General features: G+C 40.9%; 2 protein-coding genes across 4 annotated transcripts in view; both read right to left on the bottom strand.

The window, feature by feature from the left end:
* Nucleotides 1–1,041: 1,041 nt before the first annotated feature.
* Nucleotides 1,042–11,628, bottom strand: RAD51 (RAD51 recombinase). 3 transcript variants are annotated; one of them, XM_081881153.1, is made up of 10 exons: nucleotides 11,496–11,628; nucleotides 10,765–10,878; nucleotides 10,116–10,253; nucleotides 9,771–9,888; nucleotides 9,021–9,112; nucleotides 7,937–8,031; nucleotides 6,730–6,843; nucleotides 4,305–4,434; nucleotides 4,022–4,143; nucleotides 1,042–1,860 (listed from the first exon to the last, which is right to left on the bottom strand). In XM_081881153.1, exons 2-10 carry the CDS (start codon nucleotides 10,864–10,866, stop codon nucleotides 1,737–1,739), a joined length of 1,035 nt encoding a protein of 344 aa, XP_081737279.1. In that variant the 5' UTR covers nucleotides 10,867–10,878; nucleotides 11,496–11,628; the 3' UTR covers nucleotides 1,042–1,736. The 3 variants fall into 3 exon arrangements, with proteins under 3 accessions (XP_081737279.1, XP_081737278.1, XP_081737280.1); XM_081881152.1 differs by having other exon boundaries at nucleotides 10,765–10,897; nucleotides 11,496–11,622; XM_081881154.1 differs by having other exon boundaries at nucleotides 10,765–10,875; nucleotides 11,496–11,622.
* A 3,811-nt stretch (nucleotides 11,629–15,439) lies between these two features.
* KNL1 (kinetochore scaffold 1) overlaps nucleotides 15,440–21,889 on the bottom strand; it is a 31,676-nt gene continuing 25,226 nt past the window's right edge. Inside the window, exons 19-26 of the mRNA XM_081858372.1 lie at nucleotides 21,763–21,802; nucleotides 21,547–21,648; nucleotides 20,721–20,821; nucleotides 19,555–19,623; nucleotides 19,111–19,220; nucleotides 18,013–18,131; nucleotides 16,179–16,301; nucleotides 15,440–16,072 (exon numbers count right to left, since the gene is read on the bottom strand). Of these exons, the coding sequence (XP_081714498.1) occupies nucleotides 15,958–16,072; nucleotides 16,179–16,301; nucleotides 18,013–18,131; nucleotides 19,111–19,220; nucleotides 19,555–19,623; nucleotides 20,721–20,821; nucleotides 21,547–21,648; nucleotides 21,763–21,802 (779 nt within the window). The 3' untranslated portion in view covers nucleotides 15,440–15,957. The remainder of the gene's footprint in view (nucleotides 16,073–16,178; nucleotides 16,302–18,012; nucleotides 18,132–19,110; nucleotides 19,221–19,554; nucleotides 19,624–20,720; nucleotides 20,822–21,546; nucleotides 21,649–21,762; nucleotides 21,803–21,889) is intronic.

Below are 21,889 nucleotides of genomic sequence, written 5' to 3'. Positions count from 1 at the left end.
TGATAGGGTTGGTGTTCACTAGGTGTAGTAATGGAGTTCACTTGAGATTCTAAAAGTTAGTGTTATTAATGAGTCATAGTCTCTCTTTTACACTACTCTGTGAATGCCTGCATGCTTAAAACATGTGTAGGGTATTGGCTGGAACAATTAGATGTGTAGTTGTTATTACACAGATAGTAGAGAAGCTCAGGAAGAACTTTATGTGCTGTTTTACTAAGGCTCTCATTAACACCTGTGGTTGTTTTCCTCTGTTTTTAAGATGAAAGTAAGAAAAAAAACAATGTGAGAAGCAATCACAAAAATGCAAGTCTTATGTGCATATGTGCTATGCATATTGCAGCACTGACATTTTGCTTACCCATTATGTGACAGCATTTTTAATGATACAGGCACCTCAGCAAAAGTGTCATTCTTGTAGGGAGGAGGTCTGAATCTTAAGTGCTTGTTTAAAGCTCTGGTAAGCAATGCTAAATGGGCTTTTGTTTGTCCTCTGGGCCGCTCATGTCTACCTTGCTTGCTTTTCACCCACTAGACCTTTGTGAAAATCCACTGAATTTGTAGAAGTTAAAACAATGCAACTCAGTGCTCCAGGGAAAGATGAGAGCTCTGGAGCAGAGCATTTGTTTTGCATGCACATGCGCCTGGGTTCAACCCCTGCCATCTAAGAGAGACTCTATGTCCAAAGCTCTAGCTCAGTATTGTGCAGACATTACTGAGCTAGAGGGACCAATGGTTTGACTCAGTATAAAGTAGCTTCCAACATTTCTAATCCAAAGCATACAAATGAAATGTCTGCATTAGAATCATTTTGATTTTTCTGTTGCAAAGCATAACAAACTGCCTAGATTATTCTTTCATTGGGATCCACATGTAATCTATGTCTGAGGTTGCCAACATGGTGCTCTCCAGATACTTATTGTTAGGCCTTATTATCTGGGGCTTACAGGAGTTTAAATATGATTTCCCGTACATTTGTGTTTGCCACAGAGCAATGAATAAGAGTAAGAACACAACAGGCACCGATTGCTAAAGCCAAACTGCTAGATGTGTATGATTAACTTTAATTAAATCAAATTGTCTAGAAAGTATTTACAGGCAGAAGATAAAGATGCAGAGCACATCTCAGCAACGCTGTTACATAGAAAGATGCCAAGCTTTTCTGGGTTGATGCAAATAACATCTCAATTTACAGCAGTGCAAACAGAGTAATAAAAAAAGTTAATTTCAGTTTCTGTTCTAAAGATGTAGAGCTATCAGTTCAAACAGGTTCTCTGCTAATGCCTTTATTAAAAAGCCTCTAATCTGAACTGGCAGCTGCCTGAATTTTAGGATAAGCAAATCTCCTTTACTGAACATACTTGTTCCATTCTGCTTTGGCATCAGTCACTATAACCAGGAAATGTTCAGTATTTCATACTTTCTGTATCCATAAGCTTTGCACACATTTTGTAAATGTTTAAGTTGTTTCTCACCACATTACTGTATTAAACAATGGAAGGATCCACCACGACGACAAACATCAGATGTGGGTCAGCAGGACAAACAGTCCTTGAGGTTTGTTTTGCAACTAGTTGCAGCAACACCAGCAGGAGTAGTCAGTCCAAGTATAGTGTATGGAAGCTTTCTCTGGCAGTCTGAAGCCTAAAGCTATGGTGGAAGAATCATCTTGAAGGATCATATGGAAAGGAGAGCCATTTTTGACCACTCTCTTCTTGCAAATTGAAATATGGTATTCTTCAGTCTTTAGCATCTCCTATTCCATCAGGATTAATAGCAAACATGGCTTCTGCTTCAGGGAGGCAAGGCGAATCATAGATTTTGCATATTCTAGTTTCACCCCGACCTTTTCTCAAGTACAGCCTGGCAGGAAGAAATTAATGCATTTATTCAATTGCAACTGTTTATCTATTTAAAGTAAAAATACTTAGCAGCCATGCGACTCCAGATCAATTATCTACAAGTTAATTCTCCCCACCTGTGATAAATTATTGTGAATTAAGGGGGTGAGAATGGGTAAGTGAGGCAAAGAGCTTATTCTCACAGCAGGTTGAAAATGGTTGCAGCATTCCTTTCTGAGTGGGAAGGCAAGCAGGCAGGCAAACAAACAGGTACGACTATTAATATAACAACTAACCTGCTGAGTTGTGAGGATTCCTTGTTCTCTACTTCCTTCCTCCTCTCCCTCCCACCCCCCCAACTGAGCAGTACTCTCTCACAGAGGAACAACAGGAATTGAGGTCTATAGACTCAGGTCTATTTATTTCCTCTTTGAGGGGGTGAAGCAACCTGATGTCTTCTAGAACTTAAGGCTAGAAAAGAGAACGGGGGACAATTCTTTCTTTCTACAGGCAGTTAGGTGAAGGGCAATTTGTAGGCATGTACAAATGCTGAGTTACATTCAACATGCAAATTTATCTTTCAAGTAGAGATTGATATATGACGCAACATCCAACTGTGCAGTCTTATCATATTCAATAATCCACAGCAGTTTGTGTCTCACTGCTCCCTGGTCAGCTAGCCTGCTTCATAATAACTTAATCAGAAGTTATTTTGGAACAGGACAGTTAAGGAGACCATGAAAGGTAGCTCCTCCCAACCCCAGACAAGCAAATGGGGATTCACAGTAGAATGTTACAGCACATCTCCAGCCACTTACAGGAGAACTCCTTCAGCCTGGAACCTCATAGTGCTTTAGGGTAGTGGGTTGGGGGCTTTCATGATGTGTAAAAGGAAAAAGGACACTTTTTTCTCCTCCACTTTTCTGAAACCTTCTCTTGTTGTGCTATAATGTGCTGAAGAACACTAGTTCAAGGCTAGCAGCCAGCATGAAACCAGTGCTTTATTGCTGAGGGGTTCTGGGGAATGAGATTGGTGGGGTGGGGTGTAGATGTTCTTTTGCCTTGCTTCCCTTTTTAGTGCAAGAATGACATGACATACATTCTCCTCCTGCAGTCCTAAGGGCTGAAGCAGACCAATTCCTTCCCTCCATTTTTCTTTTACTTGTATCTATTTCAATGGTCACTTTCAGAATTCAATTGCCCTTAACAGTCTATAGGCCCTGAAAACTGTTGATTGGTTTATGTTTACAAATATTTCTTTTAGTTGGCAAACTAATATACTTCTGCATACCAAGGGAGTTGCCTCAAGAATGCAAAAACCACTACCTTCATTTTGGGTGGCCCTGTTTGCTTCCAAATCATAGGACCACCCTAGCTTGCATCAGGTGGCATGATGGAGCAACTTCCTAGTGATAATTGCATTTATGTTTATATTAATTTCTCATAAACACCTTCACCAATACCACCTGGAAAGTCAACTGTGAGGCCTTTCTATCACATTCACACTCAGCAACTGCTTTTCTGTCTACATAACCTTGAGGCTATATCTGCAAAGTGCTCTCTGAAAGCTGTTTTCGAGACATAGTGAGAAAAGACTAACACAGGCCACCTACTGATGAGAAAGGGTTACTGGAAGCACACGACTGCCAGTGCTTCTAGTTTGCACTGCATCTCTACTACCATCAAGTTTCACCATAAATCAATTTAACAGACCCAACACTGTTTGAAAAGTATGCCCCTCCCTTATTTTCCTGTCATAACTGTCCATCAAACAGTTCTCAGCCGATGTCCTCTATAAACCTATTGAGATGGCTGGTTGGCACAAAGTCACTCAATTCTGGCTATCCTTGAGCTCAGGAACTTTTTTTTTTTTTAAGGTACACTTGATACAAATCTGGCCATTTTTAGGAATTAGTTTGTGGCTTTATATCTTTAAGCCATCATGTTTCAATGTATCTTACATTTTGTTAAAGCTGTCAACTGCTTTGAGCTAGGGCACAAACTGAAAATGATGATCATATCAACTTTTGAATTCTGCCTGAAGAAGAAAACCTGTTCTTGCTCCAAGAATGAAACTACTAAGCTCCACATATAGACCTCCAACCATATAAACATTTCACACTTGGTCAAAGGATAACCTGAAAAAGTAATGCAGACAAGAGACTAATAATTTGACATTTTACCTAGTTGTTGAAGCATGTGCAATGATATTTCCTCCAATAGGTTTCTTGGGATCTGCAGCAAACATTGCAGCTCCATCTACTTGTGCTACCACCTGGTTCGTGATGACTACTGCCACACCAAACTGCCATAGAAAAAAAACATGTGATCATTTTTAATTTCTTTGATGTAAAAATATTTTCCAGTCATCTGTTCCTATTCACCAGTATAAGCGTGTCCAGAAACACTTGCCCTGAACTTTGCAACTGGAAGAAAAATGACAGGTAGGTCAGATTATTAATTTACCTCATCTGCAATTCGAAGCAACATACGTAGAAATCTGGCCAAATGCATCTGTCTGGCTGACAGTTCACCACGGCCAGAGTAATCTGTCCGGTAAAGGGCTGTAGCACTATCCACTATCAGCAAAGCATACCTGAAAGAATGCAACAGGTGGGCATTACTATGCATAGATTTCCACTCCTGGCTGGAAGAGATTAATCTTACTTTTGTGTGCAGCTTGGCCTGTCTTAAGCAAATTCAATGGAACTAATTATCTGTCAGAGAAAAGATGTAGCTGTAACCACACAATCTTTACCTAAAATCATATTTGGTTGAAAAAAACTCAAGCTCAAATGCCATCTTGTTTTCTCTCTTTGTATTCACTAAATTCTAAAACCTTACTGTTTGGCGGAAATTCTTAATGATGAAAATCCATCATCTTCCCTCAAGGTAATACTACTTTAAAACTATAAAAGATGAAACAAGTTCTTGTAATTGGCTAAGCAATACCAGGATCAATACCTGTAGCTTCCTTTCTGTAAAACAGGTAACATTGTTCCATGAAATATTTGGGACAGAAGGAAACAGCCAACTTGGAATTCATCTTGTCAGTGGTAGTAAGGGGTGTTATCTATTTTGCTGCTTAGAATGTGGCTTACTGACAAATCAGCTGGCAATGTTCTAAAGAACTATTTTAACTAAATACAGTAAGTTCTGTGAGATCCAGTGCCACACTAATGGATGTGTTGGTACTTCCTCTTCCTCCACCAGCAATTTGCTCCTGAGTCCCCCAACCCTCTGGAAAAGGTGAGGGAGGTAAGGGGAATTCCATTTGCATGAGAAGAGGTTTTTTGCGCAAGTGAGCCACTTAGTTAAAATAGTTATTTAGAAAGCAAATGTAAGTGTTATTAAGTATTCCCCCATAAAAACAGCTTTCTAACTTTGTTTTTACCCTTATTTAATGCAGACTCAGCTCTTCTATTTATAACTAAATCATCTTACAACAAAAATACAATAAAACCAGAGTAAAAATCATTTAGTTAAAAATGGAAACAATAATAATAAATCATAGCAATAAAAATAGAACAAATACACTAGGTTTAAGAAGAACTGCAGATCAGATCTTAAAAGCCAGCTTAAAAAATAGATGCAGTTATATATGTCAAAGAAAAATGGGGGCAGAGGAGAACACTGGTGAAACTCCATTTTAGGGAGAGCAAGTTCAATAACTGTGTGTCTCCACCAAGGTATGCCTTCAAATCTTATTTACTAGAAACTGCTTTGGTTCTTAGTTATTCTAAAAGTTTTGTTTGCTAGTTAACCTTGTTACTGGATAATACACATTCTTTCATTTGTGAAGAAAATTGGTTATCCAACTGGATTTTGCCAATTCTCCCCCTTTCCTCATGCAGCCCCCAGTACTACTTTCTATGCTGTTCCAGAGGGTCCTCAACTGATTTCTTAGACCAGTGGTTTTCAACCAGTGTGCCACTGCACCTTGGGATGCCTTGAATGATGGTCAGGGGTGCTGTGGGTAACAATGGCCTCAGTCCCTCTTTCCTTCCTTCTGATGCCCTATCGCGTCTCTGCTTCCCAAAGGCTTGCACAACTGTTTGTTGCAGCAGCCCTGGCTACAAGCTCCCCAGGTGAATGGTGCCTCTGGGGCTGGTCAGGGTGCTGGTTGCCAGGAGCTGAGGTGGCCTCGGAGTAAGCAAGTGGGGGAGGAAGCCCAGCCAGCCAGTCCGCCAGCCCTTGCTGATGGGAATGGACAGACAAGTCCCAAGCCCCTGTGGGGCAGCGTGAGGAAGCACCTCTCTTTGGGGCGGGGCGGGGCAGGGGGGGGGTCAGCAGCGACTGCCTGGAGGACTCCCAAGGAGAGGGGAGAAGAGAGGGGGCTGAGGCAATACTCCACAAGAGAGGGTGTTTGAAAAGCGGTGAGGGTCTGCTAGCTCTGCAGGCAAGGGTTGATATAAGTGGGCTCCTGAGCCCCATTGGGGCGCCACAGAACAAATGTAGTTGGTCAAGGGAGCCATGGACTCAAAAAGGTTGAAAACCTCTGCCTTAGACCCATTCTAGTCCGGACCCTACCCTGTTTTAAAATAGAAACGCAACCTTGAGTGGTACATGACTAAGGTCTGCATCTGGATGGTGAGAGTGCAATTCTATTAGTTCTACTCAACACTATTAGTTCAGCCCCAATCAGCAGCTTCTGATACTACAGGCAATGGTGAATTTGAATAGGGGTTACATTCCTGAGCCCTGTGTGTGTTGGCAGGTCACATAAGCAAACCCTACCCCCTCTTCTGCCCACATCTGGGTTGCCGCGATGTGTGCAGTTGCAAGTCAATTGGTCATTGCCTTTACCATGGTATTCGTCTGCTCTGTCAGTTGGAGTTGGGCTTAGCAGATACACTTTCTTAAAGAATAAAGTCCCCTCTACTGAGGTTACCTTGATTCAGTCATCATAGCAGATGCTTGGTAAAGAAGCTGGGTCTGATGGTCTGTGTTAAATCCTCGTGCATACGCCACATTATCAAGCACATCACTGCCGGATAAGCCATACCTAGGAAATAAACCAAACAAAAGAGAATGTGATTCTGCCTAACAAAGTGGCAGGCATTATAAGACACCTTTTAAATAAATCTGATCAAAGCTTGCTTGACGAAGAGTATCTCTTGCTACATTTCCACCATATTGTACTTTGGATAAAAAGAACTCTTAATAAAGCAAACTTTGCTTTTTAAAAAAGTACTTCCATGTTATATGTTCCATTTACAGTGGTACCTCAGGTTAAGTACTTAATTTGTTCCGGAGGTCCGTTCTTAACCTGAAACTGTTCTTAACCTGAAGCACCACTTTAGCTAATGGGGCCTCCTGCTGCTGCCACGCTGCCGGAGCACGATTTCTGTTCTCATCCTGAAGCAAAGTTCTTAACCTGAAGCACTATTTCTGGGTTAGCAGAGTCTGTAACCTGAAGCGTATGTAACCTGAGGTACCACTGTATATAGAACAGCTTTTCTTTATTACCCTTCCTGCTAATCTCTGCAACTGACGTACCAGAGATAATTTTGTCAGATTTCTCTGCTTTGTTGCATTCAAGCTTACAAATGTGCACTTTTATTCAATCCCCTTTAAAGAAAACTCAAGCTTTTCAAGTTTGCCCAGGAAGCAATGTAACTATCATGTTAATTAATATAACTATCACTTCTCCAAGTCCATTTTTGTAGAAGCATGTAGCCAAATCCGTGTGACTTTTCAAATAGTTTTCTTTTTCAAATAGCATATTCTCACATTTAATCTAATTAATTCTGTTTATATGACTGTGCTGGGTAGACTGTGGTTTTAATGTAGTGGCTATTTGTAATGTTCTGAGGTGTTACAAAAGTTTTAAATTGTGCTTTTGTATTGTTAGTGTTATGCTTGTCCCTTTGTGAGGAGATTCATCTGAAAAATGGAATAAAAATCTATTAAACAGGTTTGACCCGAGCAAATGATATGTCACTTTCAGTGGGAAATGTTTAACAATAAATCAAGTTCACTATGGACTTGATACAGAGTACCATGCATTTATTTCATCAACTGTCAGTAGATGGCAGTATTGTTATACAATCCTCTACAGAACTCTGGATGCAACACCAATTATTCCAACAACAGACCTCTCAGCCACAGCAAGCAATCGCTCTGGACGAAATGTGCCCTCTGTGTCAATGTACATGGCCTTCCCTTCAGCACCGCCTCGATCAACAGGGAGCTAACAAAAAAAGGGTGGGAATCCAGTTAGTCACAACAACGTTTTAATCTCTGGGAAACTTAAACCAAAGAGCATCTTTCTATAATGTGCATACAGCTTAATGTTTAATTAAAGTATTATCTCAGGATCATGCAGGAACAGGGGAAAAACATGTCTGCAATTCTAGACAATCTGGGAGACAAAAGTAAAGATTGGTGATTTTGCCACTAATGCTTAGATTTTTATTATTATTTTTTTTATAAGGACAGTGAGAAAGATAGTGAGGAAAAGGGTATATTAGAAGATGAACGCATATGAGAGGCAAGTCTAAGGGAAACATTAGAGGATGGCAAAGCTGCAAATAAAAAATAAACCCATTATATGAACAGTAAATTTTAAACCTTAAATAAGTTATTTAACAAAACTTATGGGACAGACGTAACCAGGTAAACTCACACATTGATTAAAATTGGTTAAGAAGCCCTGCTCCACAACCCTTATTTGAGAGGTATCATCTCCAGGGGATAGGAATAGTGTTAGGGTGTGCTTATCCTGGAAGTTGAAAGCTGAACTATCCATTTGAAGAAAGATCAAGACCTGGAAGTTTCTGTGATTAGGAAACACTGCAAGGAAGTGAGGGAAGGGTGTGTTTTGCACCCTGGACCCTCCCCCCCCGCTATAATCCTCATTTCTATCAGCTGCTTAATCTAAAAGTGTGCTGGGTGCATTTGCCACATCACAGCGAACAGAAGTTTTAAGAAGAGTTAAGCAAGCATTCTCTTTCTGCAGATTGCACTTCCTCCCATCTCTTTGCAGGGGTGCCTTTGCTCAGGGGTGCCTAAAGTTTCAAATCTAAGTCTGCTAAATGTCTAGCTCAGCCTTCAGTATCACAAGATCTCATGCACTGTCTTTCTAATCGTGCAAATTATACTTCAATTCATTAAAAAATGCATAAAACCGGGGGGGGGGGAGTTTAATTTTTTTGTCCAGTACTTATGTAAGCCACTTACCTGGCAGGTTACTGCCAGTGTGAGACACAACTGAGTCTTTCCCGTGCGGAATTCCCCAAACATCTCCGTAATAGACCCAGTTTCTATTCCTCCTTTACAAGAAAGAAATGCAACATACTTCAGATTCTTATCAATAATCATATAAACAGCAATGTCAGAGTATCACAGAACTCTTGAGGACAGAATTTAGATTAAAGTTCTTAAATGACAAGTAAATTATATAACAGCCACTTTTTAATAATAAAATGGGAAGAAAAAGTATTTAGTACTATTCAACTAGATGTACATTTCTTTGTGAAGTTACTATTGAAATTATTTTTGAACTGGTTTCCCAGCTATGGAATGATTTATAATGAACAAATCAAAAATGTTTTGTGAAGCAGGGATGCAGATCGCCCTAGTCTTTAAGGAGGCATGTTTACTCAGAAGCTCAATTGATTTCAAGAGGACATACTGTCAGGTAAAGTGTCTATAAGGATCCAGCCTACATAGCACTTTGAAGCTATATAAGTGAGCTATGTGCATATCTTACTTTATAAGCTGCTGCATGAGTGTTTGCTATGATCTTTATATATATTATCTAGCTCTCTACACCAACTTATGAAGGCTATGCCCTGAAAGGCAGCCCGTAAACACTTAAATATGCATTTTATATGTACGCCTATAACAACTATTCCATATTTGGTTTTGTATTTATAATGTGTGATAAAATTACATTAAAAAAATCAAGGGTTACACCAAGATATATACCTTGAAGCAGTTTATCAAGTTCTTTGGACCCAGTTGTGATTTGAATGATCTCTGACCTCTGCTGATGAAACTCTGTTGCTGTGGTGAATCCCATTGGCACCAATTTTGCTGCTTCTGCCTGAGAAACACGGTAAAATCAAAAGACTGAGTAATAAACACCTGCATCCCTATATTAAAACTCCTACTCTTTTCGTCGCTAGGATTGTTTATTCCAAACTATACTATAATAAGACTTAGAAAAAGTATGCATTCATTTCTTACTTGAAAAACTTTCAAAGAGCATTGTATTCCCATAGCCTCTTGAAAACAATATATATATATTATAACAGTGTTAAGTATAATTACCAGGATTTTATCTGCTTTAGCTTCACTTATGCCTTTAATATTGAGCAATTCCTTCTTTGGTGCATAGGCAACAGCTTCAACTGTGTGAAATCCAGCTTCTTCTAACTTCTTCACATCATTGGCATTAATACCACATTGCTATACAAGACAATATATATTATTTAGTATGAAACATTAAGATTCTTGAATAAATCACTTCAGTTGCAGCTTATCACATTTTAACATAATTTTGTACTTCTCTGGCAGTAAGTAGCATTGAACTCAAAAGGTACAGTAGACACACATGGGGTTTTGCTTTAAGTGTTAACTCTCACTTCATGCATAATATTGCTTCTAAAAACATTACATTTTAGAATTGGATACAACTGATTTTAAAATTGCTATATTTTCATTCCTTCAAAGACTGATCAGATAAACAACTTTCAGTAAAGTTTTAATAAAGCTGTCACTGGCAAAAAGCAGGTCTCTGAGGTACATATTGCTGTGTATATCTGTGCCTGTGTATATTTTATTAAAAATGATATGAGCAATTGCAATGAATCTTGTACTTTAACATTTTAAAGATTGAGTTCCAGAAAGTTTGGGCCACTATAGACATTTAATCGCAAGCGTGCATTTTATAACCTTAAGTTCCCCATTGGTCACATACCTCTAGCCGTGAAATGGGCTGAGGACCAAAGCGTCCCTCCTCTGTTGATGTTTCCAGACTTTCATCTTCCTCACGTTGCAATTGCATGGCCATGGCGCACATCAGTCAATGCTCCTATCAAAACAGGAAGTACCTAATGCAGGAGTTATGCAATTTCAGTGATGTAATTTTTTTGTAAACAACGATTTCATCTTACTGCTATAACCTTATGGTCACACAGGACGCTGCTACCACCACCACTACTGTAACACCAGAGAGGTTCGCTCACTCGCTTTGGAGTAGAGGCTTGCGCTTAACTCACCTTCCCACATTTTGTATTCACGTTTTATTGGCGAACTGCCACGTAACAGTTTTCAAGTGTAACTGCTTTCACGTGTTTGTTTTCAAGCTTGCCTCTGTTTTTAGAGAGCCCAAATCGTTTCAGGGTGTTTTGGCTTTGTTAACTGCGCTTTCCCTGGGCTGCTCGGGGAAGAAAGGCGGCGCGTAAACCGCAATAAGCAAACAAGGTAGCGCAGCAGAGGCAAAAGCACACGGAACAGGAGGCCTCGCGAGCAGCTCCTTATTCCTTAGCTTCTCCGTTTCTCAGGGAGGCCGGGAAGCCCGAGGCCAGCCCGCTCCCTGGGCCTTTCAGTGACCCAACAACGACGGACGCCATTCGGAGGGGGGATGGCGGAGAAAGGCCGTTTCTACGTCCCGCGAGGGCGAACGGGAGGAGCGGCCCACAGACTCACCTCCGCTCACACACTCCGGTCCCTCCGTCCCCGTTCCGGATTCAGACGAGCCCGCCACTGCGTGACGCAACGGACGCGCACGCGCGTAGCGACGTCTTGGAAGGGCGGAGGCCTCCAGCGCGCATGCTCCCTTGTTTGGCGCTCGTCCGGGGCTCGTTAGCGGATTGTAGCGGGGCGGGGCCTACGCGTGCCTTCCTCTTAAGCCACGTCCCGCTCCCTTCAAAAGTTCTGAGGCAGCCTTTCTCAACCTGTGGGTCCCCAGATGTTCTTGAACTACAACTCCCATCAACCCTAGCTAGCAAGGCCAGAGCTCAAGGATGATGGGAGTTGTAGTCCAACAACATCTGGGGCATTGGTAGATTTCGAGGGACAGGGGTCCACTCAGGGTAGTAGTCTAGACCTTGTAGTCACAGCAGGTTGAAGAGGTCTGGACTCAGTGGCCGCATCTGCAGAACACATATTGGGGAAGAGAGGAACTTGAAAGCCAAACGCTACCCCTGGTCGTTTCTCCTCACACAATTCACTCTTGGAATGTTGATGCACAGGCACATGTGCACACACGTGGCTTTGAAATATAGTATATGGGATGTTAAAGGAGGGGTAATACCTCTGGTGGGGGACGCATCGTGCTCCTTCTGGGGTAATTTGTCGCAGGAGTGCCAACTTGAACAAAATATGGGGGGGTGGGAGGTAAGCCCTGCCCTACATAATCAGACGATGCCATGCATGCACATCATTTGAATCATAGCTATCAACTTTCCCCCTTTCTTGCGAGGAATCCTATTCGGAATAAGGGAATTTCCCTTTAAAAAAGGGAAACGTTAATAGCTATGATTTGAATGGCAATGCCCGTCAACGTTGGGAGGCCCAGCTCCCTCTGATATTTTTTAATTGGGAGGCAAAGACCTCTCGGCCCCTAGGAGTTGGCTCCTATGAGTTTGTCCACCTTTGGTCCCCACCCTGCATTCATCTAGATGCAGATGTGTGTCCTAGATGCTGTCAGCATGGGATAGATAGCACCCACACCTCAGAATGGCTTTGACTGGCCAGCTAAACCAGGTGAGGGTAGCCAATGGGTATCAAAACCTCAGTTAGACTTCCCTGCTTGTGAACAGGCTGAGAATGGGGGGTCTTGCATGAGCAGCCCAGGACCTCCGTACGCACTGCCCAGGCTTGCGCCCTGGGGAAGTCACTTCGGTGCTGCTAATACAGCAGCTTGACTTCACCCCCAAAGGCACACTCCATTGTCTTTCCAGACAGATGGATGCCAACATTCATCCTGATCGCCTCTTGCCAGGTGACCACAACATTGGTGGCTGGATTGCTGTGAGATCCAAATTTTGCTGTGAGGGTATATATAGATATTAATGGGAAACTTGATTTACATTGGATTTTTTTAAACTGCCAGTTTAAAACCAATCCATCCTGCTATCCTCTGGAACAGATAGCCAAGCAGATGCAATGGGCTACTCTAATAAACAAATATACATTACAGTTCCAACCAGCAACTTTCCATTTTAATTAGCCAGTAAAACAAATGGGAATTTGAAAGCTGTCAAAAACTTGCAGCAGGAGTGCCCTCTGACGGTGAAGCACAGCCATAACATAAAAACAGTAAGTTTCCTAGTCCCATGTAGCCCCCATAGGCACCCTTTATGTCTTACCCTGGTGCATAGGAAGCCTCTAAGGCCCTCCCAATGACATTTGCTTTCCTAAGGGATCTGTGCAAAAGTGTGTGCATGTACTCTCTACCTTCCAAGTAGGGGGCTGATCCATGGGAGTGACACAAGGAACCAGAGGAGGTGGTACCAAGAGCACTCACTAAAAAATCCCAGTGAACCCATGGGCCTAAGGTGGTTGGCATTTGCTTTATTCAATTCTACATGGCTCTTCTACCAATAGTAATTGTTTTGTCAGAAAATGCTAACTATGTAGAACAGCCACTACAGCACTGAAAAAGCAGCTACAGGTTGGGGAACTTTTATAACAGCACAGTGCTAACTTGAGGCAATTATTAATCAACTGCAAACTTCTTTAAAAATGAACTGAAGCAATGAGATATCTGTTCTACTTTCATTAATAAATGTTATCAAATGATTACTGATTGGTACTGATAAGAGAAAATTTGATAGATGCAGAAATAAACGAGGCAGAGCCAGGAACTCAGCCCAGTGCAACCCCAGCAAGGCTCAGTAGTCAAGTAAGCAGAGGACCAGAAGGTGCAGTTGCTCTGGCTTGTTTCTGGGAGGCAAGCAGTGTAATATTCCAGTGATCCCTAGCTGGTTACAGAGGCTGGTCTGCTTCTCTTTGGTTCTGCAGCCTCAGTTGATTGTCAGCTGGAACAGTCATGACTTGGACTCCACAATTAATGCCTTTGTGCTAGTAAAGGTGTACAGAGCAACAGCAGGGTGACTTCCAGTTGCTGAGGACCAAGGATGTGGACAAGGTGCTTGGCAAACACCAGCTGACCACCTGTCAAAAACCAGACATTTGCAGCTTATTTCATCTAATAAGAAGGGGATGTCTGGCCAAGAGTTGTAAGCACCTCCTTCAGAGAAGTGGTGTTAATCTCCTTAAACAAAATGGTAATTAAGCACTCCTAAAAAAACCTAGCTGGACCCAGAAAATATAAATGATAGCTGGTTGCTAACATCTCCTTTCTGAGCAAGGAGCTTGAGCAAGTGGTTGCTAGTCTGGTTTATGGTGTTCAGATACCTAATTGTTAATGGGCAGTATAAAATGGTATACAGTGGTACCTCAGGTTACATACGCTTCAGGTTACAGACTCCGCTAACCCAGAAATAGTGCTTCAGGTTAAGAACAGTGTCAGGTTAAGAACGGACCTCCGGAACGAATTAAGTACTTAACCTGAAGTACCACTGTATGCTGTTCTTTTTAAGCATACACTTTGGCCTCATCTTGTCTGAGAAATAACATTTATTTATCTTCTTATTTTGTGAGGTTATTAAATTGAAAGGAAGAGTAGAATGAATCCTTTCATCCAAAATATTCAGAATTTTTCTGAAACAGTTCTAGAAAGTTAAACAAGGAATAGGTTGTCAAAACAACTTATTTTACCACAACCACCACATTATAGAAAGGAAAAGCAGGGAGAAATGAGCACAATACCATGATTAATATAACTTACAATCTTCTTAGAAATGAATGTGTAATATTTTGCATTTATTCCATTGATGTTTTCTAATGAGTAATTTGTTTTTTCAGTCTTTTGATATGAAACCATTTTTGAAGGAGAGGAAAGACAAACAGCAAAAACAAAATCGGCCAAACCATTTAACGGATTTAAAACACACACACACACGCACACACACACACCACCAAAGTAAATACAGTGGTGCCTCGCAAGACGAAATTAATCCGTTCCGTGAGGCTCTTCGCATAGCGTTTTTCTCGTCTTGCGAAGCAAGCCCATTGACAGCTTAGCGGATTAGCGCTATTAGCGGCTTTTAGTGGATCAGCTGATAAGCGGCTTAGGGCTTAGGAAAAGGGGGGAAAAGGGAAAAAACCCCGCAGGAACTCGCAAGACATTTTCGTCTTGCGAAGCAAGCCCATAGGGAAATTCGTTTTGCGAAGCGCCTCCAAAACAGAAAACCCTTTCGTCTAGCAGGTTTTCCGTCTTGCAAGGCGTTCGTCTTGCGGCGCACCACTGTAGTGGATTTAGAGGAAGTGTTGGCAGCATAACTTTAACTTACAAGTCACCACTTACAAGACAATTTTTTTTAGTGTAGGTGGGTTTATTATACTTGCCCCATTAACAAAAAGTAACAAAATTAAAAAACCTAAACAAGTCAAAAAGCATTAAAAATGCTATACTTTACACATATACATACATCGTCCAGCAACTAGAGATCACAGTGGAGAAAATATGGATGCCTTATTATAATATAAGCTTTGTAGATATGAGATGCAACCACATCTATCTGAATAATTTAAAAATCTTAACAGTCAGACTGGACTAGTGACAATGGCAGCCAAATAATTCAGTCAACAGAAGCATGGATGCACCAATACTCACTTCATTACAAGTCCAAAACATTGGATGGCACACATACTTTTCTATGTGCGATGTTTTAATTTTTGTAGTTGTAATTAATCAATCTTGGGGCAACTTTCTAAAAACAGAACTTCTTTATTTTTGTAGGGGTCAAAAGCTACTGCTAGCCATTAATACACATGTAGGCCTTGGAAGATACACATCACTGCAGTGCTTGACCTATGAAATTGCACTAACGACTGCAGCAGAATTGCAACATCAGTTTTGCAGTAAAATTAATTTATCGGAAATTAAGAGTAGCCTTAAGAAGTGCTAGAACTATGCAATATCCCTTAGCTATACACTTTTCAACAGGCAAAAAGGGCTAAGTGGTGATCCTTACTAAGAAAATAAGCAAAGATTTGACTACTTGATTGGTCATTCCACCCCCACCCCCCCGCTGCTCTGCTATCTTTGGATTGAAGGACCCTGGAGCAGATTACGATGAATCTGATTGACCATTCTCTTCAAGTAGTTGGCTCCCACTGGAACACTGGATAAAACAACAGAAATTTCCTCTTGGCTGTGAAGAGAAAATGCATATATATGAGGATCAAATAAATGAAAACCTTTCCCTAAAACTATGGTAAAAATTATTGCTCTCACACCTTCAGTTTTATTTTACTCACTTAAGGTTGCCGGTGCATTTTGGAATGGTGAAAGCTATTGGGGACGCAGGATAGCTGGCAGATAAAGACAGTTCAACTTCAAACTTTGCAAATGATACAGAACTGGAGAATAAGAGCTTCACTCTACGTATAAAACAAAATATAGATACAGTCATACCTCATGTTGCGTCCGCTTCAGGTTACGTGTTTTCGTGTTGCGTCCTGCAGCAACCCAGATGTACCGGAACGGGTTACTTCCAGGTTTCGCCACTTGCGCATGCACAGAAGCACTAAATCGCACTGTGCATGTCAGTTCTGTGTTACGGACAGGCCTCCAGAACGGATCCTGTCCGTAACACGAGGTTCCACTGTGCAAAGAATTATTTGTGTTATGCCTCAGTAACTGTTGAATGTTAAAATAAATAAATAAATTGTCCAGTAGCACCTTAGAGACCAAATATGTTTGTTCTGGGTATAAGCTTTCGTGTGCATGCACACTTAAGTATTCTACATGGAACAGTTGGGAGAGGTAATCGGTTTGCATGATATTCATGATCTATTTCTCCCTTTTATCAAATCTAGGTGATGCACTGATATTTAAACAGTTATCTAAAAGGCACAGTGAGAGCTAATAAACTGACACTGAACGCAGACAGATTTGAGGTACTGTGGGTAGATGGAATGGACCATGGTGGAGGCATTCAGCTTGTACTGGATGAATTGCACCCCCCTTAAAGGTCAGGTTGGTGACTCAGGGATATATCTGAATCCAGCTTTGCTGTTGGGATCCCAATGTGATAGTTTTGCCTTTGACTTCCTTTTTCCAATTCCAGATTATGTCTGTGCCTCCTCCTGGAATAAAACGACCTTACTATCTACCTATGCTTCAATAAAAATTCAGGCTTGATTAGTAACAATTCAGGCTGACTTTGAAAAGTCTTCAGAACTTTAAGTGGTCCAGAATACAGCAGCTAGATTGTTAGCAGGGATCTTCCATTGCAAACATTACATCAACTCTTAAAGACCTTCATAGAGCCCCTGCTTGCTACCAAGGCCAATTGAAGCAGCTGGGTTTTGACTTATAAAGGCCTAAAACACCTAGTCCAAGCCACCTGGATGACTGTTTGCACCCTCTGTGAATCTACCTTCATTTAAGGCCATTTTCTGGGTACCCCTGCCCTCTGAGATTAGGTGGCTAGCTACTACAGAGGGGACCCTTTTTATGATTGCACCCAGCCTGCAGGACCCCCTGTCAGGGAGATCCACTCTTTCTTGTTATCTTTTAGGTGCCAGGCAGCCCATCTTGTTTTGACAAGGCTCTTTTTTGTTTAGAAGTTGCTTTAACTTGTTTTTGTTTCATCTTTCGCTCTGGAAGTACAATGTTTTAATTTGGTTCTGCTCTTTTATTTATCATGTTTTAGCTGAACTGCTGTTCATGTAATGCATTTTTAATACAGTCATACCTCATGTTACGTTTGCTTCATGATACGTTTTTTCAGGTTGCGTCCCACGGCGACCTGGTTACGTGCCGCTGCGGGTTGCGTTCTGCTCATGTTGTGAACGAGCCTCCGGAATGGATCCCGTTCACAACCAGAGGTACCACTGTACTGTATATTTTAAGATACTTCATTCCTTGCTTGCTATCTTGAGTACTATATAGGGGGAAATGGCTTTTTAAAATCCTACTGAGGTGAAACACACCAGAATTTTGTGTTATAAGTATTAAATTCTTGCGAGAAAGATTTTGGAAGGATTGTAACACACCCTCTACCAATCCTAACTTTTACACCAATCCTAACTTGTACACCAAACAAATACATTTAGAGAACTAGAATAGACTTTGTTAAGCATTTACTTTGTATCGTTCACATCTGTCTTCAGCAGATTGAATTTTCCACCCCATCTGTTTAGATACTCGATCTCTTCTCCTAGAAGTTCACAACGACTCACCACAAGAGAAATGTCACGCAGCACCTGATTGGACAATCAGAGCAAGTAATGATGACAACTTAGGTCCCAGATTTCCTGAGATAGGATGGGAAGAAATGTACACCAACCTCTTCTACATTTTCTTCACAGCAAGGAGGAGGATGTGTACAAACCTTCTCCAGACACAAAGCAACATTAACTAGACCAGGGGTCAGCAACCTTTTCCAGCCGTGGGCCAGTCCACTCTCCCTCAGACCATGTGGTGGGCCAGACTAATTTTTTTTGGGGGGGGGTGAACGAATTTCTATGCCCCACAAATAACCCAGAGATGCATTTTAAATAAAAGGACACATTCTACTCATGTAAAAACACACTGATTCCCGGACCGTACGCAGGCCAGATTGAGAAGGTGATTGGGCTGCATATGGCCCCCAGGCCTTAGGTTGCCTACCCCTGAACTAGACCATTGACTTTTACCTATCCTATAATTTTGTTATTTATTTGCATTCCTATACTTTTAAAGTTACACTCAATGTAATCACTTTATAAATTGCTTTTCTACCCTAGAAAATGGTCATCAAATGCAGAAAAATAAAGCAAATCACAACACAAATTCTCTGGGCAGGATTCACCTAATCAGCCTTATCAGTGGAAACTCTGCAAGGACTTCTGCTTACACAACAGGGCTTCCCCATTCTTCCTCCGCAATTGGCTTGTGGGGAGGGGTTGGGAGAACTCCCAGAACTGCACAGAGGGGGAGGAGGGGGGGATTGTTCCATCTGGCAAGCTGCAATGATTGGAAGAGTGTGATGCTGAATTCCATTCATTCTTCATAGCCTCCATGTCACTCAAGCAGGTGAAAAAGTTCTGCTGGGAAGCTACTTCCACCTAGAATTGCTCCAAAATGTAGACTTTCCTGTACTTCTGGATCTTCTTTGTTGACTCTTCCAAGCAATAAAAGCAGCATAGAACAAATTATAGCAACATTTTAAAAAACCCTTTTTGCTTTTCATTGTTAAGTTACCTGATAAAGATGATGCACTGTTGAACATTTTTCCTTCAATGAACTCTGACTGTTTATAAACTGAAAGATGAGTCTATGCACTAGTTTTGAAGATGGCAAAGCCTTTGCTTCTGTATAGGACAACAAAGAAAAAACAAACACTGTCTTAGGTTTAAGTTATATTCAAGTCATTTCATTCTATTCAACTCATGGATGATTTTGAATGCCTTCAAAACCTTGAAGGCATTTGATATTTAGTTTCATTTAATTGCTTTGCTTTTTGCTTCACACTGGGAATTTCATTGTTAGTTGAAAATTTTATCTGAGAAAAAGGAAGGTTCTTCACAGAAGACTGCTTTTCATGTTTTCTTGAAGTTTAGCAATACTTTTCACAAGAGAAGCTGGAAAATGCAGATCTCCTTCCAGAAAAAAATATCACAGAATCAAAGTGCTTCAAAGCCTTACCATCCAACAGTGATTCAAGGTTCACACCAACAATATTCACGCAGAACCTGTTGCTGAAAACAGCACCATCTAGGAGAAAGCAGACATACTATAAGTTCTATGATTCTGTTTCAGAATGAGGTCTAGTTTTCACTGAGATGGTCAACCTGTGTCTGGGTTGTTCCTCTTCATATAGGTCAGAATTCAAATAGATAAATCATTCTGCACAAAAAACCTGCATGCCAGGGTCCAGCCTTTGCCATGATGTGCAGGATGAAGTGGGGAGATGTATATATACAAATACTTTTTTTGTATAGTGGAATAGTCAACCATGCAAGTCCCTCCCTGCTGCTTACAATACCATTGTACTAAAGACACAATTCTGCAGACTTTCGTGCAAAGATCCATGCTCCATTTCTCACTGATCTGCTTGATGATCTGATTTTGCAGACACCAAGAGTGGGAACTGCTAGGATGAGGCCTAGCCACCCGTGGTCATCTGTATGAGATCCTACTCCCAGCTCTACCCCTGCAAACTCCTGGAACATTGAGGAAAGTTTCCTGCACAGTGACATGGCAAAGAGTCACTGACCCAAATTTGGAGCAGTGAATGGTAACACAATTTTATAAGGTGATTAGATCCATACACTACCAGCAGCTCTGGATGGAGGATTTCAGACAAGGGACAGAAGCTGGCAAAGAGATCACTGTCTGCTCCTTCTACACTATACTCCCTACTGTGCTTCCCACCAACTGTGGGAAGGAATCAGACTTATTTTAATATTTTAATTTTGTTATGTTGCAAACAGGCTTGGAAGAATTTGGATCCTGAATAGTTGTAGGAATAATTGTAATAAATATTAAAAACCTGTAATCTAGATAGCCCAAACACTGGTTTACCACTTTAGAGAGCTAAATTTATGTCACTCAATAAAACTGAAGACCAAATGCCTTTTCAGTCTGCATGCAATTTTTTTTACAGCTCAGTTCTTATCAAATTAATCAGTTTTGCCTGTAGTCTGCTTTAGTGTTTTTCTAGCTTTTAAAAAAATCACGTTATGATGTTGGTGAGGAGACCTGAGTTCTTTTGGGACCTTCTTGGCAGGAGTAAAATATCAAAAAACACATCTAGAGTAGATAGTGGTGCTTTTATAGCAGATAGAGTTTTTAGTATTTTTGCAACTCACCTACAGGGCACCCAAGGCTGAGAGTGAGCTCAACAGAATCATAAAGGAAGGTGAAAACAGCCTGGTGATCATTCCACTCTTTTATTGTCCACTCAGAGAAGCTACAAACAGAAAATTATCAAAAATGAATTCACCAAAAGACAATGGGAAGGATAGTGCATGTACAGTTATTGGACACTTGGTAAGAATACTACCTTAATTTTTTTTTAATTGGGGTTCAGTAGTCATGAACTACTTTATCTAAAACATCTGTCCCCTTTGCAAGTTGAAAAACCTATATATTTCTCCCTCACACACTAAGTTGACTAGAGCAGGTACCTTCAACCTTTTCAGACCTAGGACCCACTTTTAAACGAAACATGTATTTGGGGACCCATTTCTTAATCTTTTTGAGCCACATGGACCATACGGAACAAAGCATTAAAGAAGGAAAGATAAAAACTGCTTGTGTGTGCCCACTTGTTCTTTTTACTTAGAATATAGATGTTAAATGTAATTATTTGTAAATGTTTTCCCCAAGCAGTAAACGTCATTCCTATAAGGACCTTGCCATCCTCTGTTTGAAGGTGAAGAGGAATGTTGAAACAATTTGGTTATACTCTAGAGCAAGGATAGGAAACCTGTGGATTTTCTGGGACTACAACTCTCATTAGCCCCAGCCAACATGGCCAGCATCTGGAAACCATGGTTTTCCCACCCCTACTCTGATTGCCAGCTCATGGGGACAAAATTAGAAGATACCACTGATGTCACGTAAACATAGACAATATAGTACTTGAATTGGATTCCCTTTACAGCAAGATATTAATTGACTGAATTTACTTACTTGTATTTCTTCATAAGTTCCTGACATCTGTTTGCATACTCCTTGAGATGGCTTATTTCAGAAGCTCTCTGTTTCTTTTTGTCTCTGATATTCGATTGCTCTCTGAAGGAGTACAACAAAAGTGCAATGCATTTGCCAAATACCCTGAATAGTATTAAAAGCCAAGAGTTTTTCACAACACATAAATACATGTCAAACACTAATGCTTAATTCTACCTTTGAAGTGCCTCCTCTTTGGCTCTGTAGTTTTCCAGCTCTAAGAAACGAGAAAATACACAGTAAGAGTCAAAATGTTGATGAAAAGCATTAACTGTTTATTCTGTCTGATTAAGCAGGTCTAGTC

The sequence above is a fragment of the Podarcis erhardii genome (genome assembly GCF_964252035.2).
Source record: "Podarcis erhardii genome assembly, chromosome: 1".
Classification (NCBI taxonomy): Eukaryota; Metazoa; Chordata; class Lepidosauria; order Squamata; family Lacertidae; genus Podarcis; species Podarcis erhardii.
The sequence above is the reverse complement of the archived record's forward strand: the minus strand, read 5'-3'. Positions and strand labels throughout refer to the sequence as shown.